Source organism: Chlamydotis macqueenii, chromosome 2 (assembly GCF_036417535.1).
Source record: "Chlamydotis macqueenii isolate bChlMac1 chromosome 2, bChlMac1.mat, whole genome shotgun sequence".
NCBI lineage: Eukaryota > Metazoa > Chordata > Aves > Otidiformes > Otididae > Chlamydotis > Chlamydotis macqueenii.
The window spans coordinates 132,797,308-132,813,501 of record NC_141557.1 but is presented as its reverse complement, the minus strand read 5'-3'; the positions used below and the strand labels follow the sequence as shown (position 1 = coordinate 132,813,501).

General features: G+C 46.3%; 1 protein-coding gene across 1 annotated transcript; it reads left to right on the top strand.

The window, feature by feature from the left end:
- Window positions 1–1,165: 1,165 nt before the first annotated feature.
- On the top strand, window positions 1,166–4,735 carry HEY1 (hes related family bHLH transcription factor with YRPW motif 1). Its single transcript, XM_086742435.1, has 5 exons — window positions 1,166–1,489; window positions 1,621–1,696; window positions 1,785–1,868; window positions 1,984–2,065; window positions 2,898–4,735. The coding sequence occupies exons 1-5, from the start codon at window positions 1,272–1,274 to the stop codon at window positions 3,479–3,481; spliced, it is 1,044 nt and encodes a 347-aa protein (XP_086598561.1). The 5' UTR covers window positions 1,166–1,271; the 3' UTR covers window positions 3,482–4,735.
- The last annotated feature ends 11,459 nt before the right edge of the window (window positions 4,736–16,194 follow it).

The window sequence follows — 16,194 nt, the reverse complement described above, 5'->3', positions numbered from 1 at the left end:
TTTAGCCTGGTCCTTGCTTCCGTTTCCCATCCCACCAGAGATGTTTTGCAAAGATACAGGCAACTGCATGAAATCTGGAGCAACTCTGTGCCGGGAACTCTTACCTGAACCCGTGGGAGGCTGAAAGCAGCTTATTCCAGGGTCTCAAAATGGGGAAACCTGGGTTTATCGCTGCTTCGCTGTCACACTGTGCATATCTTAAGTTATCCTCACTCCTTCAGCTGTGAAACGCAAAAGAATCAACGTGGAAAAGGAGCCTTAGTTGAAAGGCTTCATGCAAATGAAAAGGCAATTATTACGAAACCACCTCAAAGAGGATGCCCTCGTTTCACCTGCCCCATTTCGCCAGTACCTCGGCCTGAGAAAGCTGGCAGAACGAAGAGGCCTTGTGCTGGGGATCACGGTAATTTGGGGGAGCATGGGCTCGGGGTCCCGCTTAGCGCAGAGCAGCATGCGCTCCCAGCCACCTCTGGCCAGCAACTGCCCAGCGAGGCACGTTCGCTTTCAGCTGCTTAAAAACCGCTTTTAAACAACAAAATACAGGATGGGGGACACAGGAAAAGCCCTCAGTTTTGGGGGTCCCCGACCGTGGGGTTTCAGCCACCCATTTAACTCATTTTTTTTTCCGAAGGGGGGCAAGCTGCTCCCGCTCAGGCCTGCCCCTCTCCTCTCGCAGCACAGCCTGCCTCAGGTTAGCGCTCCGGAGCCGCGCCGGCCCCGGGACAGGCAACGCCCCCGCCTCCGGGGGGTGCAACCAGCCCGCAGGACCCGGGCCACCAGGGACCCCGCCGTCAGGGCGGACGGTAACTCCGAATGTGCTCCCCCCCACTCCGCGCCCGCCCCGCTCCGCACGGCAGCGGCAGAACCGGACGTGCCGCCCCCCCCTCCCCCGCGCCTCCTCCCCCTCATCGCCGCCCCCCCGCCGGGGCCCGCACGCGGCGGCCGCCGCCGCCGCGCGCCAGAGCGCCGCCGCCCGCCGCGCCCCGCGCCGCTTTCCCACGGCCGGCGGCGCGCGGCCACCCCCCCGCCCCCGCCACCTCGCTGCCAGCCGCTGGGAGGGGCGGGGCCCAGCCGCTCAGCCGGTGGCGATTGGCTGAGGCCGGCGCGGCGGCGGCCAATGGGGGCGGCGGGGGCCGCGCGTGGCGGTGCTGGGCAGCGGGCGGCGGCGGGCGTGCTCTGCCCGGTTCCTTGCCTGACCGGCCGCTCGCCCGCCCGCTGGCTCGCTGTCTCGCCCGCCCGCGGCCGGTAAGAGGCGAAGGCGTGGGAACTCCATGGGGGAGACGGGTGCTGGGCGAGGCGCGGGGCGCGCGCTGGGCGCCCTCCTCCCACGCGCCGCCCGCCGCCTCCCCGACGGCCGCCCGCCGCCCCCCGTTCCCCTCGCCGCCGCCGCCGCCGCCATGAAGCGGGCGCACCCCGAGTACAGCTCGTCGGACAGCGAGGAGCTGGACGAGGCCGTCGAGGTGGAGAAGGAGAGCGCGGACGAGAACGGGTGAGCGCGGGCAGGGTGGGCGTCCGGCGCCCCTTCCCTCCCCTTAGCCCCGAATCCCCCCCCCCCCCACTCCCTGTCGCTCCCCGGGGTGGCGGCCCCTGTGGTGACCGGTGTCCCGCTGCTCCCCGCAGGAACCTGAGCTCGGCCGCGGGCTCCATGTCTCCCTCCACCACCTCGCAGATCCTGGCCAGGAAGAGGCGACGAGGGGTGAGTGCCCACCACCCGCCGCGGCTCCCCCCCAGCCCCCACCCCGGCCCCTGCCCACCCGCCCCCTGACCCCCGCTTTCTGCCCTAGATCATCGAGAAGCGCCGCCGCGATCGCATCAACAACAGCCTGTCTGAGCTGAGGAGGCTGGTGCCCAGCGCCTTTGAGAAGCAGGTAGCTCCCAGTAACTCCCCCCACCACCTCCCCCCAGCCCCCGGGAGGAAGGGTCGCTCCTCTTCGATGTCTCCTGTTCTGCCTAAAAAGTTTCCTCCTTCCCCTTCTCTCCTAGGGATCAGCCAAGCTGGAAAAAGCGGAGATTCTGCAGATGACTGTGGATCATCTGAAAATGCTGCATACGGCAGGAGGGAAAGGTAAAAGTTTGGTGCCTGACAGTGGGTCAGCAGCTCTGCAGAGAGGCTGCTGAGAGCGGAGCGCGTTCCCTAGCAGTCGGTGCGCAGTGTGCTGTGGGAGCGCTTGGAGAAAGCGAAGGGAAACTCTTCTTAGGTTTCGTCAGGAACTTGGGACTTTCTTCTACTTGAGAAGATTTGCGACATTACTAGCGCTGAAACTTTTTACAGTGCTAGCCCCAGGTTGTTCTAGGGGAGAGTGGTTATGAGTCTCTCCAGCAATGTGTCAGCACTGTGAAGTGAATTGGCTTTTGGCAACTTGGAAAACACAAAGTTTTTGTTCTTGTCAGTGTTTGTTTCTCTAACTTGCTGAAAGTTTGGAACAGAAATTAGAAAAAAATAAAGGATTAAATGAGTACTGAAGTGAATTAGCAAAAATGGTGAAATGCGCTTTTTAGGAGAAAAGTATGTTGCCTGCAGAAGTCCCCTCTGATAAGTTAGGACTTGTGTTTCTAATGAATTTTACTGCGCTGTGGTTCCGCTCGCACTGGGGAGACATGAAAAGAACAAAAATGCTTTCCTCCAGTGACGGTGTGCAATTTCAGTTTAAAAATGGCAGTCTGTGACTGGTCTTGGGACTTGCAGCATCACAGCACAGATATAAAAGAAAAGCTTGTTAGACAAAAAAAAGAAGAAGAAGAAAAAAAAAGGACCTTGGCAGCTAATCTATGGTTGGGAATACTAACCACATCCAAGTGAAATATGCTTATAGGGGAGGGTGGAGTGGGGAGACTACATGCAGACAATGACTAGAAAACAGCATATTAAGACTCCGTTCTTTGTTCTTTTCTCTTAGGTTATTTTGATGCTCATGCTTTGGCTATGGACTATCGGAGTCTAGGGTTTCGAGAGTGCCTGGCTGAAGTTGCTCGATACCTTAGTATTATAGAGGGGCTGGACGCCTCCGATCCTCTGCGCGTTCGACTTGTGTCTCATCTCAGTAACTACGCCTCTCAACGGGAAGCAGCAACTAGTGCGCACACTGGCATTGGACACATCCCTTGGGGCAGTGCCTTTGGACATCACCCTCACGTATCTCACCCCTTGCTGCTGGCTCAAAATGGGCACGGTAATACCAGTACTACAGCATCTTCCACGGAACCGCATCACCAGACCAGAATTGCTGCCCCACATGCTGAAACTTCCTCACTCAGAGTGCCCCCAAATGGCAGCGTTGGACCTGTGCTCCCCGTGGTCACATCGACTACCAAACTCTCTCCTCCTCTTCTCTCCTCCATGGCATCTCTGTCTGCGTTCCCCTTTTCGTTTGGCTCCTTCCATCTGCTGTCCCCCAATGTGCTGAGCCCGTCTGCACCAACGCAGTCAGCAACCCTTGGCAAACCTTACAGACCCTGGGGGACTGAGATCGGAGCCTTCTAAGAACTAATTCTTTAGTAAGGGTGGGGAAGCCTACAAACCTAGCTGAGCTGGGTTATGCCACGCTTAAAATTGAAGTTCTTAATAACTGGGACAAAGGTACAGCTTCACCTTAACTAAGTTTGTCTAAAAACTGTTTCTTTGGATTTTTCTTTTTGTTTTCTACATTTTTGTATTAGTGATTTTTTTTTTTAAATAGTTGCTGAAGTTGTCCAAAAATAAAATTACAATAGTGGTTGTTAACACTTGTGTTAGATCTGTGCTGAGCATTTAAATCACTTTTGTAAACCGTTTGTTTCAAATGTTTCATTTTTCCTGAGTACGCCAGACCACCTTTTTCTGAAGAGAGATCGCCTGTTATCGTTAGCAATGGCCTAGTTTAGGTATTAATTTTTGCAAGACCACTCTTCTCAGCATTGACAAGCTGTGTTTTTGTTAGTATTTTGACACTGAGATGTTCTATAAAGAATTACTTTTTTTGTAAACTATATTGGAGTCTTATATTTCTGAACAAAGCGTTGACAAATCAGATGGACCAGCCTTATCTAGGAGCCCAATTTCTGTTTCTTCTGCAGTGATGTGGTATATTTGGTGGTCTTATTCTAGTCCCTAGTGGACGTTTACTCACAGCACAGAACCACCACGCGATTTATTCCACCAAAAGGAGCAGTACGGGCTGTAGAGTGGGAGGGTACAAAAGCCAGATTACACACTACTGATCATGGGTTCAGTTGCTGGGGCAGTGAAGGGGGAAAAAAAAGTTGTCACCTGCAGTAGTCTTCCACCCCGAGCCAGATATATGTGTATTTGTTTCATAGGGCAAGATTCTGCTTTGAGTTACAGTGGAGTAATTGTTCTATTACCCCGTATTCTTGGGTAACTGAGATTGGACTCTTTCCCTCTGTGAGCTTCAAATTTGCTCCTGAAATGAATGTTGCTGGCACTTAAAGCGCTGACGGAACGGTCCGGTGGGAACCCATTCAGTGCACAGTCTTGTTGCTTAAAAGATGCATCCTATTTTTTCTATTGCCTTTGACTTTTAGGTGCAGTTCAGTGCCAATCCTCATTTTGTAAGGGCTCTGCTGCATTCCTGTGTGCGTGAACGTGTGTGCGTGTACATGTGTATTTTGGGTGACTTCCTGAGAATCTTAATCTGAACAGGTTTATCTAGGGAGTTCCGCTGGACTTGGGGTCCTCTAGGGGTTTGGCTGCTCTTGTATTTGTGTTGTGGCTGAATAAAGGAGAAAGAACAAAGTATTTTAAATGCTGTTTGTGTGATACATATCAGTGGAGAATTCTGTGCCTCTGGGTATCATGGGAGATGTTGAACAATTGCTATTTGGTCCTGCTGTGGGCATTGGTATTTAGTTTTTTCTCCAATGTTACGGCGTACTTAGCTGCACTAGCTGAGTGCAGAAAGAACCACGATGCTTCAGAAGAACAGTTGAGGGAAGGAAAATGTAGGATTCATTTTGCCTGTCACTTTTACTTGCCTGGCAGTGTGTGGGTAGCAACAAAGACACCAAGGTTACTGCTAAAGAAGAAGTTAAAGCTGCACTGCACCTGAATATTCTTACTGATTTGTATTAATATTAAAAAGTGATCATCTTTACAAATGCAGAGTCCTTTCCTGTCTAACTCATGAAATCTTTATCTGTCCTATGGCTTTGTAACAAAGTTTTGTACCTAAGTCTGGTTTAGGTCATGTTCGGTGCATTAGTGCGGAACCTAGCCGAGGTCTCCGACTGCTCCTGCGTCTGTTACTGGGCGGTATTACTAGCGTCTTACACTTTTTCCCAAAGTAACAACCTGACAGGCTTACACATAGATAGGTTTTCTCCAGTCTGTCCTGTCTGCAAATCTCTACCTGCAGAACATCAACAACTTCTTTCCTGTGCGTTTGAATTTATAGTACGTTTGTTATAGTGTGTTGGTAAATGACACATCCTTGTCTGGATTTAGCTCTGCCAGAATAGCAGAAAGAGTTCGGCCCTGTGGGAGACGAGAGCTTTGTTTAAAGAGGGGCTCTTGGGCCAATTAAGGAGTGGCATTGATGAGAAGCTTTCTCGGAAGAAGGATTGCGGTGAGGCTGGGAAGAGTGGGAGGGCATTCAAGTGCGTAACCTTGTTTTACCTTCCTCCCCAGGCTATCGGGGACCACTGCTAGAAACGAAATGCAAACCGCTGTGGGAGCTAGAAATACATAGGTGTTATTGAGGAGAGATTCTAGAGCATAGGATTTCATGTAGGAACATGAAATAAGAGGCTGTAAAATTCCAAAGCCAGTTTCCTTTTCAGAGTGTGCATTGTCTCCTGTTTAATTGTGCTCTGCCCTGTCCCTAATAGGTTTTTATGCCAAATTAACAACTCCTACCTAGAAGATTGCTATAGTGCATGCAACTATTCTTTAGATCTTTTAATAAATGGCAAGGCTTCTCAGCCTTTTAATGGTTATTTCATTGACATTCAAATGACTTTGCCTGCCTCTAAATAGCTGGCTCTTTTGTGTAGAAAGACCCCTGTAATTATTTTTGTCCCACTGTCCTACTCTTGAATGGACTTCAGAAGCAGGGTGTGCAATAAAAGCTTAGCTGCTGGTGTTTGTCTCTATCCACTGTCTTCTCTCTCCATTACTGATGGCAAAGGTATTAATGACAAATAGTAATTTTATTCAACTTTTGCAGCATGTCTATATTAATTTTTACAGACTCAAAATCTACTGATTGTTATTGCAGAAAGAGATGAATGAATTCTAGGAACTCACAAAAACTAGTAATTCAAATGGGAAAATCACAGCCCAAAAGCTGAAGCACCAGGGTTGTAAGTTTGAGGCTGTATTACTACTTGTGCTGCTAACTTAGTAAATCATGCTTGGCAATCACTTAATCCATATCTGTTTTGTCAGCTGTGAGAAAGGGTATAGCAGCGCTTGTTCTCCTTCGATCAAGAGACAGTGGTAGTTGGAAATTTTCTATATGAATGTCAAATGCTGTTTGTTTTTTTTTTCTCAAAAACCATCGTTCTGAGAAGTTCTGCTATTTTTCTTTCCTATAGGATGCTAGGTTTCCATAGAGAAACTGAGAAAGGCAAAATAAGCTTTCTCCTCTAGACAAGAGATATCTTGTGAGCCCCAAACATTTACTTGTTTACCCTATTGCAAAAGAGCAATTCAGGAGCACAAGCTTAACCGGAGGGATGGCGGAGAAGAAAGGAAATGCATATGTGACTTGATCTCATGACCCCTCAACTACCTTCAATTGCTTTGGATGAATTCTGTCTGTCCGGAAATCCTCAGGCCAAAGCTTTGTGTGGGATGTAAGATGATGTGGTATTTCATATAAGCTAATATTATCTTCCTTTATCAGGGAAGCTGGATTTGAGTGCAGAATAAATTTAAGAGGCTGGTAAATACTGCATAAAACCAGATACAAACCTTTGGAAATCCATTCTGTGCTTTGACATAAAGGAGTAGCTCATGAAAATGACATTTTTTAGCTCTTGGAAAGAAGCTGTCAGTACTTCTTAAGAGAGTTTCTGTTCAGTGCTCCTGTCTGAACACTGGTAGCATGACAGAGTTTATCAGGATTGTGCTGAAAACCCCGTGAATCCTGGCCATTGCTCACTTCACTCACATATCAGCGTGTGAGTCCTCAGGTGACAGGAGCCTTCCTAGACTATTGCATAGTGGTGGGAAGCCTGCCAGTGTTTTCTTTTTTGGTGTTTTTTTTTTTTTTTTTTTTTTCCCTCCAAGCAGCAAACAAGCCCAAGTGAACACAGATAAACTGAAATCCTTCTTCCTGTTTTACACTGCGTACATATTTACAAGCGCTTCTTGCCAGAAACTCCCAGTTTGGATTGTAACGTACTCTATATGGAGCTGGAAGTCCGCAGTGAATAACGTGGAGGTCACGGGCTTTTTACTGGAAGGCAGCAAAAATGCTTTCCAAAGCCCTTTTCTGAGGCCTTACATGAGAGATTGCAAAGATGAGTTGTGGTATTTGTGACTCAGGATGCGAAGGCACAAATATGTCCGTGTATTAACCAGCCGACCCGGCCTCGCAGAGCAGCGTGTGCTTTGCCTGTAACTGAATGCCTCTCTCTCCACTTGCCCAGCTTCTCAATAAAAATTAGAGCAATCTCTTTCTTCTGGAGCCAGAAGATGCAGGCATTAACTCATGCTTGCAATATAGTATCTTGACTGCGGTAATAAATGTTGAAATGCCCATGCCTAGTAAAATACAGACACCTGAAGGTGTCTTTTGGGAGTCTGAAGAATTCATTTGGTGAAAGCTTTTATTAAGGAAGTTCTTGAGTACTGTATGCTGTTCTCTTTTTATTCCAGTTAGTCCCACACATTTTTTTCTCTAGCAAATTCTATTAATTAATCATAAAATTATTCATGCAGGTTGAAAGTGTGGACTAAACTACCTTACTTTGACCCATGCTGCGTGCAGCCTGCTTGAGCCTTCCCAGCAGAGCGAAGATCATAGACAGAGGTTCTCTTCCAGCTGTTTATCCTTATTTATCCAACACATCATGTAACACAACTGTATAATGCAGGAGGGGCTTATTCGAGTGCTCAAAACAACATTCTGCCCTGCTTGCAGAGCCCTTAACCACATTACACTGCTCAGACCTTTTCAGAGTCTTTTACCAGGCTGCTTTCTTCAGGAGAAGCCTCCTGGCAAGGAAGCACAAGGGCAGCTGGAGCCAGTTCTGCACATCTTCGGCACTTCTGCTTGCCAGGGCAGCCTCAGCACAGGGAGACCTCTGCAGACCACCCTCTTCTCTCTGCATGGGAAGGGCTTCTTGGAGATTTCCAGGTGGCTTGTATTTCTTCAAGGTAAGCTGTAAAATCTAGGCACAGACAGTAGTAAAAGGTTAAACACTGACGATATGTGCAGTTGCTTTCTCCGTTTTGCGTTGCTTTCACAGAAGAAAGGATGTTGGAGTAGAAAAGCTGGTGGAGCAGCTCCGTGAGAGAATGCCAGGGAGAGAGCAGGAAGGAAGGCTGATGTGCAGGATCAGAGGAAAACTGAGACTGTGAACAGATGAATAAAGTTGCATTGTTTGCATTGCCTGTTGCAAAGATGCGGAAATGGGTGATGTCAGATGGCAAAATAAGCTGCATGCAAGTATTGAGAGGATTTGGAGAGGGAAAGGTAATGCTGTTAGTACTCACAATTTTGTTCAGTAAGCCAGAATCAGATGAGCAAGGTGCAAAGACAGGCACATAATTTAAACCAGTGAGGTGTTGAAACAAATGTGTGTGAACGTCTTCATCGAATGTCGTGGGTCATCTCACTGGCTAGGGAGAAAACCAGGGCTCCGATGGACTATCACCATCTGTAAGAACGCATCACAGTGTGATTTACTGATTGCATTGGTACAATCTGGTCAAGTGAGTGTAAGGAGGTCAAGAAATTAAAGCATGGTCTATGGACGAGAAGGGGCTTGTGACCCAGCTCGACAGAGAATTTGAAACATCAGAGTAACTGATATGAGCTTCTAATGACTAGCAATCATTTCCACAAATCACTCAGCCTTTATCAGCAGCTACCACCTAGCTGCTGGTACAGCCACTGATCTTCTGGATTTTGGTATGAGGGTTTGGGCATGTGTTAGCCATCTACGTAGGTATGAGGTCTCCTTTGCCGTCGCGTGAGTAGGACAGGTGCATGTTCAGACCAGTAGTGGAAAACTAGCTCTTCTAGTGAAAGGGAGTATGGAGCCCGCTTCTGAGACAAGGAGCATCTGATAGAGAGAGCGCAGAGTTGCTAACTTGCTTCGTATGATGTATGTGCTATTGATAGTGCAGATAATAACTTGGTAATAGTGCTTCTTATTATCAACCAGCCTACCTTCTTTAACAGAGGTTGAATTTCAATATCAAAAGATGAAATGAGAATAATTGTCATCTGTTGTTGTTCAGCAATGGTTATGTAAAAGTTTGTGGGACTGGATAGGGATTAAAAATGTGGCAAAGGGAATTAAAGTGTGTGCTGTCAGAACTCTTACATGCTACACAGCAGGTAGATCTATTTTTTTACTTCATCAGGAAAACATCAATTTGATTGAACAATGTTCCCTCTGTAATGTAGATGCCTAACTGTCTGTAGATTGCCCCTTTGAATTTCTCTGGGATTCATTACGTCTTCCATTAAGAGGAAATTATCAACAACAAGAGGAAATCCTGTACTAGTACTGAATAGTCCTTATTTTAAAGGTACTTCCCTTCTTGTGGGAATTGTATATAATCAGAACAACACTCCATAAAACAGACAAATTATTTTAGAAGGAGACCGGTCAGCCTTTTATTTAAAAGGCCTGACGTTATTGTGCATAAGAAAATCAATTGTTAGAGTGGATGACATTCTTCCACGAGCTGCCTGTGCTTCCCAAAGGTGGGGCAAAGTTTAAGGCATTGGTAACAGGAAGTTTGGGCTCCTTAGAGACTTTCGTGTTTTCTGGAGCACGCAATGACAAAACTACTCTTTTTTGTCCCAAAAATAGCACTGGGAGTAATAATGATTAAACTTTACCCTGTTAAGAACTGGAACAGGTGGAGATGCGAATGGTGCACATACCAGTTGGACAACCCAAATATCCATTAAATTGGTGTGGGCAGGGGTAAGGTGCATTTAGTCAGTCGTATGTTTTAAAGGCCATGCAAGCAGAAAGAGCAGCTCTTTTGAAGGCAAACCCTTCCCTTCCATTAGGTTTCCAAGATCTGGCCCTCCGTACTTAAGTTTGGGCTGCACAGACCTTTTCCGCTGCATAAACCAGTATTGGTTGAGCAAGGGGCAAGTGCAGCCCCCACCTGAAGCCAGGGGCTGAAGTGTCACGTGGCCACAACCCAGTCCCAAGATTCGGGGCACCAAATCAACCAAGCACACAGAGAGATGTAACTGTAGATCTAAAGCTTAATGGTTGTCACTCCCTCACCTGTTAAATCCGTGCCTGTTTCAAAGGAGAGGGTTGAAATCCCACGTGCCCTCCCCAGCACAACCAGCTGTGAGAGCCCTGAATGACTCTGATACTCACTGAAAGAAGTTAAAGCAAAATCTGTTATGGGGCTTTAAAAATTTCTGGGTTGTTGTTGTTTTAGGCAATGTTTGTCCAATTTTTGTCTCCTCTCTGGGAAGTAAGAAGGGTCCCTGCTTCTTCGTGGTGCTGACAGAGTTCTGCAGGACTCTTTACACAGCCCCCTCAGGCCTGACCTCCTCCTGCCAGTTAAGAGACTGAAGCCTCATTTTCCACCCCTGCAGCACAGCAACATCCCAGGCTGAAAGCACAGCTTCAGTGGCAGGGCTGGCTGGGAGCCACAGGGGCCCAAGACTGGGAATTCCCATGGTCTGCTCCCAGGGACAAAGCTGAAAGAGTGACGCATCAGGTTTCTGGGTAGAAAAATCCCTGCTTCTTTCTTTTTCTTTTTTTTCTTTTTTCTTTTTTTTTTTTTTTTTTAACAGCATCAATATCCTCATAATGTCCTAGCCAGACAGTCTGACTTTATGCATTTTTTTAAGCAATGAGGGAGCAATAATGAAATTATTCTTTAGCTTTCATTTTGACTGTATACGTTTGTCCCGGTTCTGGCAAAGAAAAAAGAAAGGTTCAAAATCCCTTCTTATTGCCAGGCCCTCTACTAGGAAGTGCAGCCTTCCCTCTGTACTATTTTCATTGCCTTGCATGAGATAGAAACCTAGTCTGTACCAAACAGTTGCTGAGAAAGCTGTGATTCAAGCTTTGTATAATGAAATTGTTTTTATACCAGAGTCTATTGGGAAACAGCCTGTTCAGCTCAGCTGTCTGCATTGCATTGACCATTATAACCCAAAACTCCCATTAGAAAGGAGATTTTTATGAGATTGTATTTGACACATCCCAAACAAGGTTCCTTTAACAACTATGTCTGACTGACTGAAGAAGGCTAGAGAAGACTTTGCCAGGAGCTACTGCCACCTCAGATTTAATTTTTTGGCGACACTGTCTGCTCCTCACTCATGTGTACTAGAAGAGCTGTTGTAACACTGCTGTTAATCCTATGAGACAGTGAGAGATGATGAAGATAAATTTGTATACAGAACTTGTACCCAGCATCTAGCTCCACTTTGTTCCAAGATTGCAGAAGCTGCAGAATAAGGGGATTCCAGGTGAGCAGGTGGGGCACAGGGGAATAGTTGAGACCCCTTTTATATTGAAGCCTGACTCTAAAGAGGAGGTTTTTATTAATAAGCCTCCTTCTCCCTATCCCCAGGGCTTTTCAGTCTCAGCACAATCACATTTACTCCCCCCAAATTAAGTGATATTTGCAGTGTCCAATGGAGGTTTAGCGTTACGTTCTGGGTAGGAAGCTGGGACTCAGAAAGTTGAAAATCAAACGGTTGATTGAGTTGCTTGGCTGATGTGTTTAGAACTGGTTTATTTTTTTTCTTCAAGACTTCTGCAGCTGTTCCTGGGTTCAAAGCAGAGCTGCTTTTGACTTTCTGGAAGACACAGAGGTTGAGTACTTCTTCACATCAGACTAAGCTACTTCCCCCGTCAGAGTTTCAGGCAATGAGGAGTACCAGGAACGTTTAGGAAGCCTTTTTCTAGTCTCCTACAGCACTTAAGCAGATGGAAGCAAAAAAAAAAGAGTATCCTTAACTGTAAGACTGTATTTCACACTCCAAAGTCTCATAACACATTCAACTGTTTTAGCAACAACTAGACACCTTCACTACTCCCTGATGAAAGAAAATCCAGCCAGTGGTTGGAAAGAAACAGATTTCTTAGGCAAAATTAATAATAGCCTTAGATGTGTTTTTGTGTGTTTAACTTCACAACTCAACATTGCATTTTTAACAGTCTTTTGTGTACAATGTACTAGGTCTTAAATAAATTATTTGAAGGCACAGCTTCCCTTATGATGCCTCAGATCGTCACGTATACGGTTCATCAGTAGGGCTGTAGGTCTTGGATTTGCTACTTAGACCCCTTCAACTGAGAGGGATAGTTGGTGGGTTTAAGGGGGAGGAAAGTATTCATTTGAGGAGCTCTGTGGGATGCACAGCTGAAGTCTCTGTGGAGAGAGCACAGATTGCCAGTGCTGGGTCATGGTAGGGACATAAGGAAGTGTGGGGCTGGGATCCCAGTGGAAAATCTTGCAATGACAAAAATGTTTAGGAGGTGAAAATTGGCAGTTAGAATGCAGTTTTGGGAGGAGTTAAAGGCATGAAAGGAAACTGGTTGGGACTGTGGAAAGAGGTTAGGGTTGAGGAAAGGCTCATGTGTGAAGGGAGAGCATACTCCCCTCGATCCTCCTAATTTGCCAGCAATGCCATGGTGGTTACAAACCCAGCGTGACTCATCAGTAACTTGAACATTGGTGCAAAAATCGTAGGATTCCCATCAACTGGGCTGGACCTTTATTCCGACTGAAGTTGCCTCTATTCCTGAAATGAATGTAATTACCTGGATCATAGAATCATAGAATCATAGAATCATAGAATAGTTAGAGTTGGAAGGGACCTTCAACGGTCATCTAGTCCAACCCCCCTGCAAGAAGCAGGGACATCCCTGACTAGATCAGGTTGCTCAGAGCCTCATCCATCCTGGCCTTGAACGATTCCAGGGATGGGGCATCCACCACCTCTCTGGGCAACCTGTTCCAGTGCTCTACAACTCTCATTGTAAAAAATTTTTTTCTAATATCTAATCTAAACCTACCTCCTTCTAATTTAAACCCATTACCCCTTGTTCTATCAAGATGGATGAGAAGCTGGAAATAAAACATTGCTCCTTTTGCACAAGATGGCCCAGAACCTGACTTGCCACAGACACAGCTGTGTCTTACAGACTTAACTGGGCACAAGCAGTACCGTAGATTTTTCCCTTGACTAATTGCTTGTTTCCCGTCTGTTACCTCTCTAGTTCTACTGCCTGATACCAGGAACAGTGACAAATGTGTAGCACTGAATAAACAACTAGATCCTTCAGCAAAGCATTTGTGCCTACACAAGGCTTAGTTCCTTCAAATGGCCAATCTGTACCTTGGAGTGATGGCAAAAACCTATTCAATAAATGAGCAAGGAGCTCTTATAAGCTTGGGCAAGTGGTCTCCTCATGATGATATCAAGAAAAACCCCATAATTTGGATGGGAGGCTTGTTTGGGGATCCTTTGTAAGGACAGAAAGACTAAATCTCCTTAGAGCAGGTAGGGAAACTCTTTTCTGGAGGACATATGGCAATATTTCAGTTATGTCTCTTCTTGGGGAGTATACAGAAAACACATGACAGATGAGTGTCTCTGGAACAATTTTGGTTTATGCTCTGGCTTTCACAAGCGAGAGGAGGAAGGCTGTGAGGCAGCAGAGCAATTGCTGCATTCAGTGGTGCGGCCCATGGGAGCGAAGGAGTGCCGTTAGGGGTGGGGGTGTTGGCGGCACAATAGCGATGGAGCTGTTTGGGAAACACTTTCATACAATTTTATGAGAGAGAAAATAGGCTTCTATAGAAATAACTTTTACAACTCACTTGATTTAAAAGAGAATGAGAGTGCAATGAGGGCGCTTTTGTCCCAGCAGAGGACTTTATAGTACGTATTGTCTCCTGACATCTCTGTGGCTTTCTGCAAGTTGGGGCGCAGTGGGCTGACTCTCCTTGACTTTCCTTCCTGTCTCTCTAAAGCCAGAAACTGTGGCTGGGCTCAGTTCCAACGTGTAGGGCACAAGGGAAGGAGAATTTCCTTGAAAAAAATAAAACAAACAAACCAACAAACAAACCAGCCTGTGCAGAGGCTTGGCACGATGGGTAATAATTAAAAGTTTCACCTTTCACGTCTTCAAGGGGATGAGATCCCTGTTGCAGTCCAAGAGTGACATTTCTTCTTGGGACCTGTGGGATCAAGTCTTACATGGTCAAAACAGCAAAATAATGATTTCAGTGCCACTGAGCACTGAGAGATCCCTTACAGAAAATAATCTAGTGTCAGAAAATATCTTTCTGCTCTGGAGCTGTACTGGCATCTCTATAGAGTGAGAGCATTACACTCCTGCAAATGCCTATTCCAGATGAGAGGCTACGTTTATGCTCTGGTGAAATAGTCACTATTAATAGATTTGAATTAACTGTTATTTAAAAATGAGAAAATAGTGCTGGGAAGCCCAGGCTGAAAAGTGAAATGCAGTGGGCACACTGAGTCCTGCAGGCTCACATACAAGCATACCTAAAAAGTAACAGCAGTTGTGAGCATCACTGCAAATCCTCCCTCCTGGCCCCTGAACTTTCTCCTACAATCTCAGAGATAACCCAGCCTGTGCATCACATGCAAGGGATGACACAAGGTGACCTTAATGACATGCGTGCCTCTAAGGTGTCCAGATGAGCAGGGAAAGGTCAGTGTTCACAGGTTTTTTTTTCCTAACAGATGCTTCACTCTGGACAAATTGTTGAAGAAGTGAGATACGATTCAAATCACGTACGCTGCTGGTATCAGAAACGAAACAAGTCACTTCAACTTTTAAGAAGCTGTGATGCCTTGACCTGAGAGGAAACCTGATGGCAAAGCACAGTGGTGCAGGCCAGAGGGTTTGCATCAGCAATGCCTCTCTTGTCGCTAAACTGCCAGAAAGGAGGCCCACACTTCTGGGAGGGAATGTTTGCCATCTACTTCCCTCTGTTGACTGAGTTGCTGAAGTACACTAAACTTGGGTAAACTGAAGAAAAACCTCACAGACAATGAAATTGAGTTGAAAGGCAGACAATAGACCACATTCTTGGCATTCGTGAACTGGTGGAGCTTTGCTCAAAGAATTGCAGTGGCTGAGGACTGGCCCACTTTGCTCTTACTTTAAGCAGCCCACTTCATATAAGACCATACTCTTAAGAAGAAAAGACATGTCTTATGTGTACACACTTCTGTAGGAGCTTAATCCTTTTTATGTCTAAATAATAACACCCCAACCTAAACTTTTCTTTGCATCGAACTGTCAGTCATCACTGCCACTTGGTGTATAATCAGGGAGGAAAAAGAGCAGAACTACAGTTTTCTTGTGTTGTTTTTGAAACAACAGCTTCGTATTAGTCACCACAGCTACCAAATGCGGGCAGTGGTTCAGCAGAGCTTTCCAAGACTATTGCTTTCTGTCACTGAAATGTTGGTAAACTCACACTGGAGGGAAGGCTCCGTTTCCAGTTTTTCCTGGAGTGCTATGGCAATGTCATATGCATTATAGAGAGATACCATTATTAAACACTAACAGCTCATTTGCACTGGAGTCAAACGGCGTAATATCTGTCATCCTGTCCCGCTCTGCCTTGACCACAGAGTATACATTTCCCTTTTCTGGGCAGGGAGAAATGGCAGCAGTGACTCATGTTTGACACTTATGTCATTTGACATGAAAACCATTTCCACTGGAGAGTTGTAAGACCCTGGCTTGCAGTTTCTTTTGTTTTCTCACTACTTCTCTGGCATCCTCCTACGTGACATTGTGTTTGAAAATGCTAAAAGGGATGCTCAGTCAGCATAATATCCACGTGATTTATTTTCTACTGGCAGAAAAGTGTTACTCAAAGGGGCTTCAACTCTATATAAAGCATCCCTAAAATTTGAACCGATGTATGGTTTCACTGGTTGCCTGAGATGCACTGCAAAACAGCGTATCTGTGCCCAAAAACAGACTTCACTTGTGACAAAGGCACCTTCACGGCCTCGATGAGATCCTTCCTCTGGG

What these genes read in the sequence shown, in the direction of transcription:
- HEY1 (XM_086742435.1), top strand. Translation starts at nt 1,272, where the DNA reads ATGGGGGAGACGGGTGCTGGGCGAGGCGCGGGGCGCGCGCTGGGCGCC. An exon ending in CCAGCGCCTTTGAGAAGCAG is followed by an intron (nt 1,869 to 1,983) that starts GTAGCTCCCAGT and finishes CTTCTCTCCTAG; the next exon opens with GGATCAGCCAAGCTGGAAAA. An exon ending in GCATACGGCAGGAGGGAAAG is followed by an intron (nt 2,066 to 2,897) that starts GTAAAAGTTTGG and finishes CTTTTCTCTTAG; the next exon opens with GTTATTTTGATGCTCATGCT.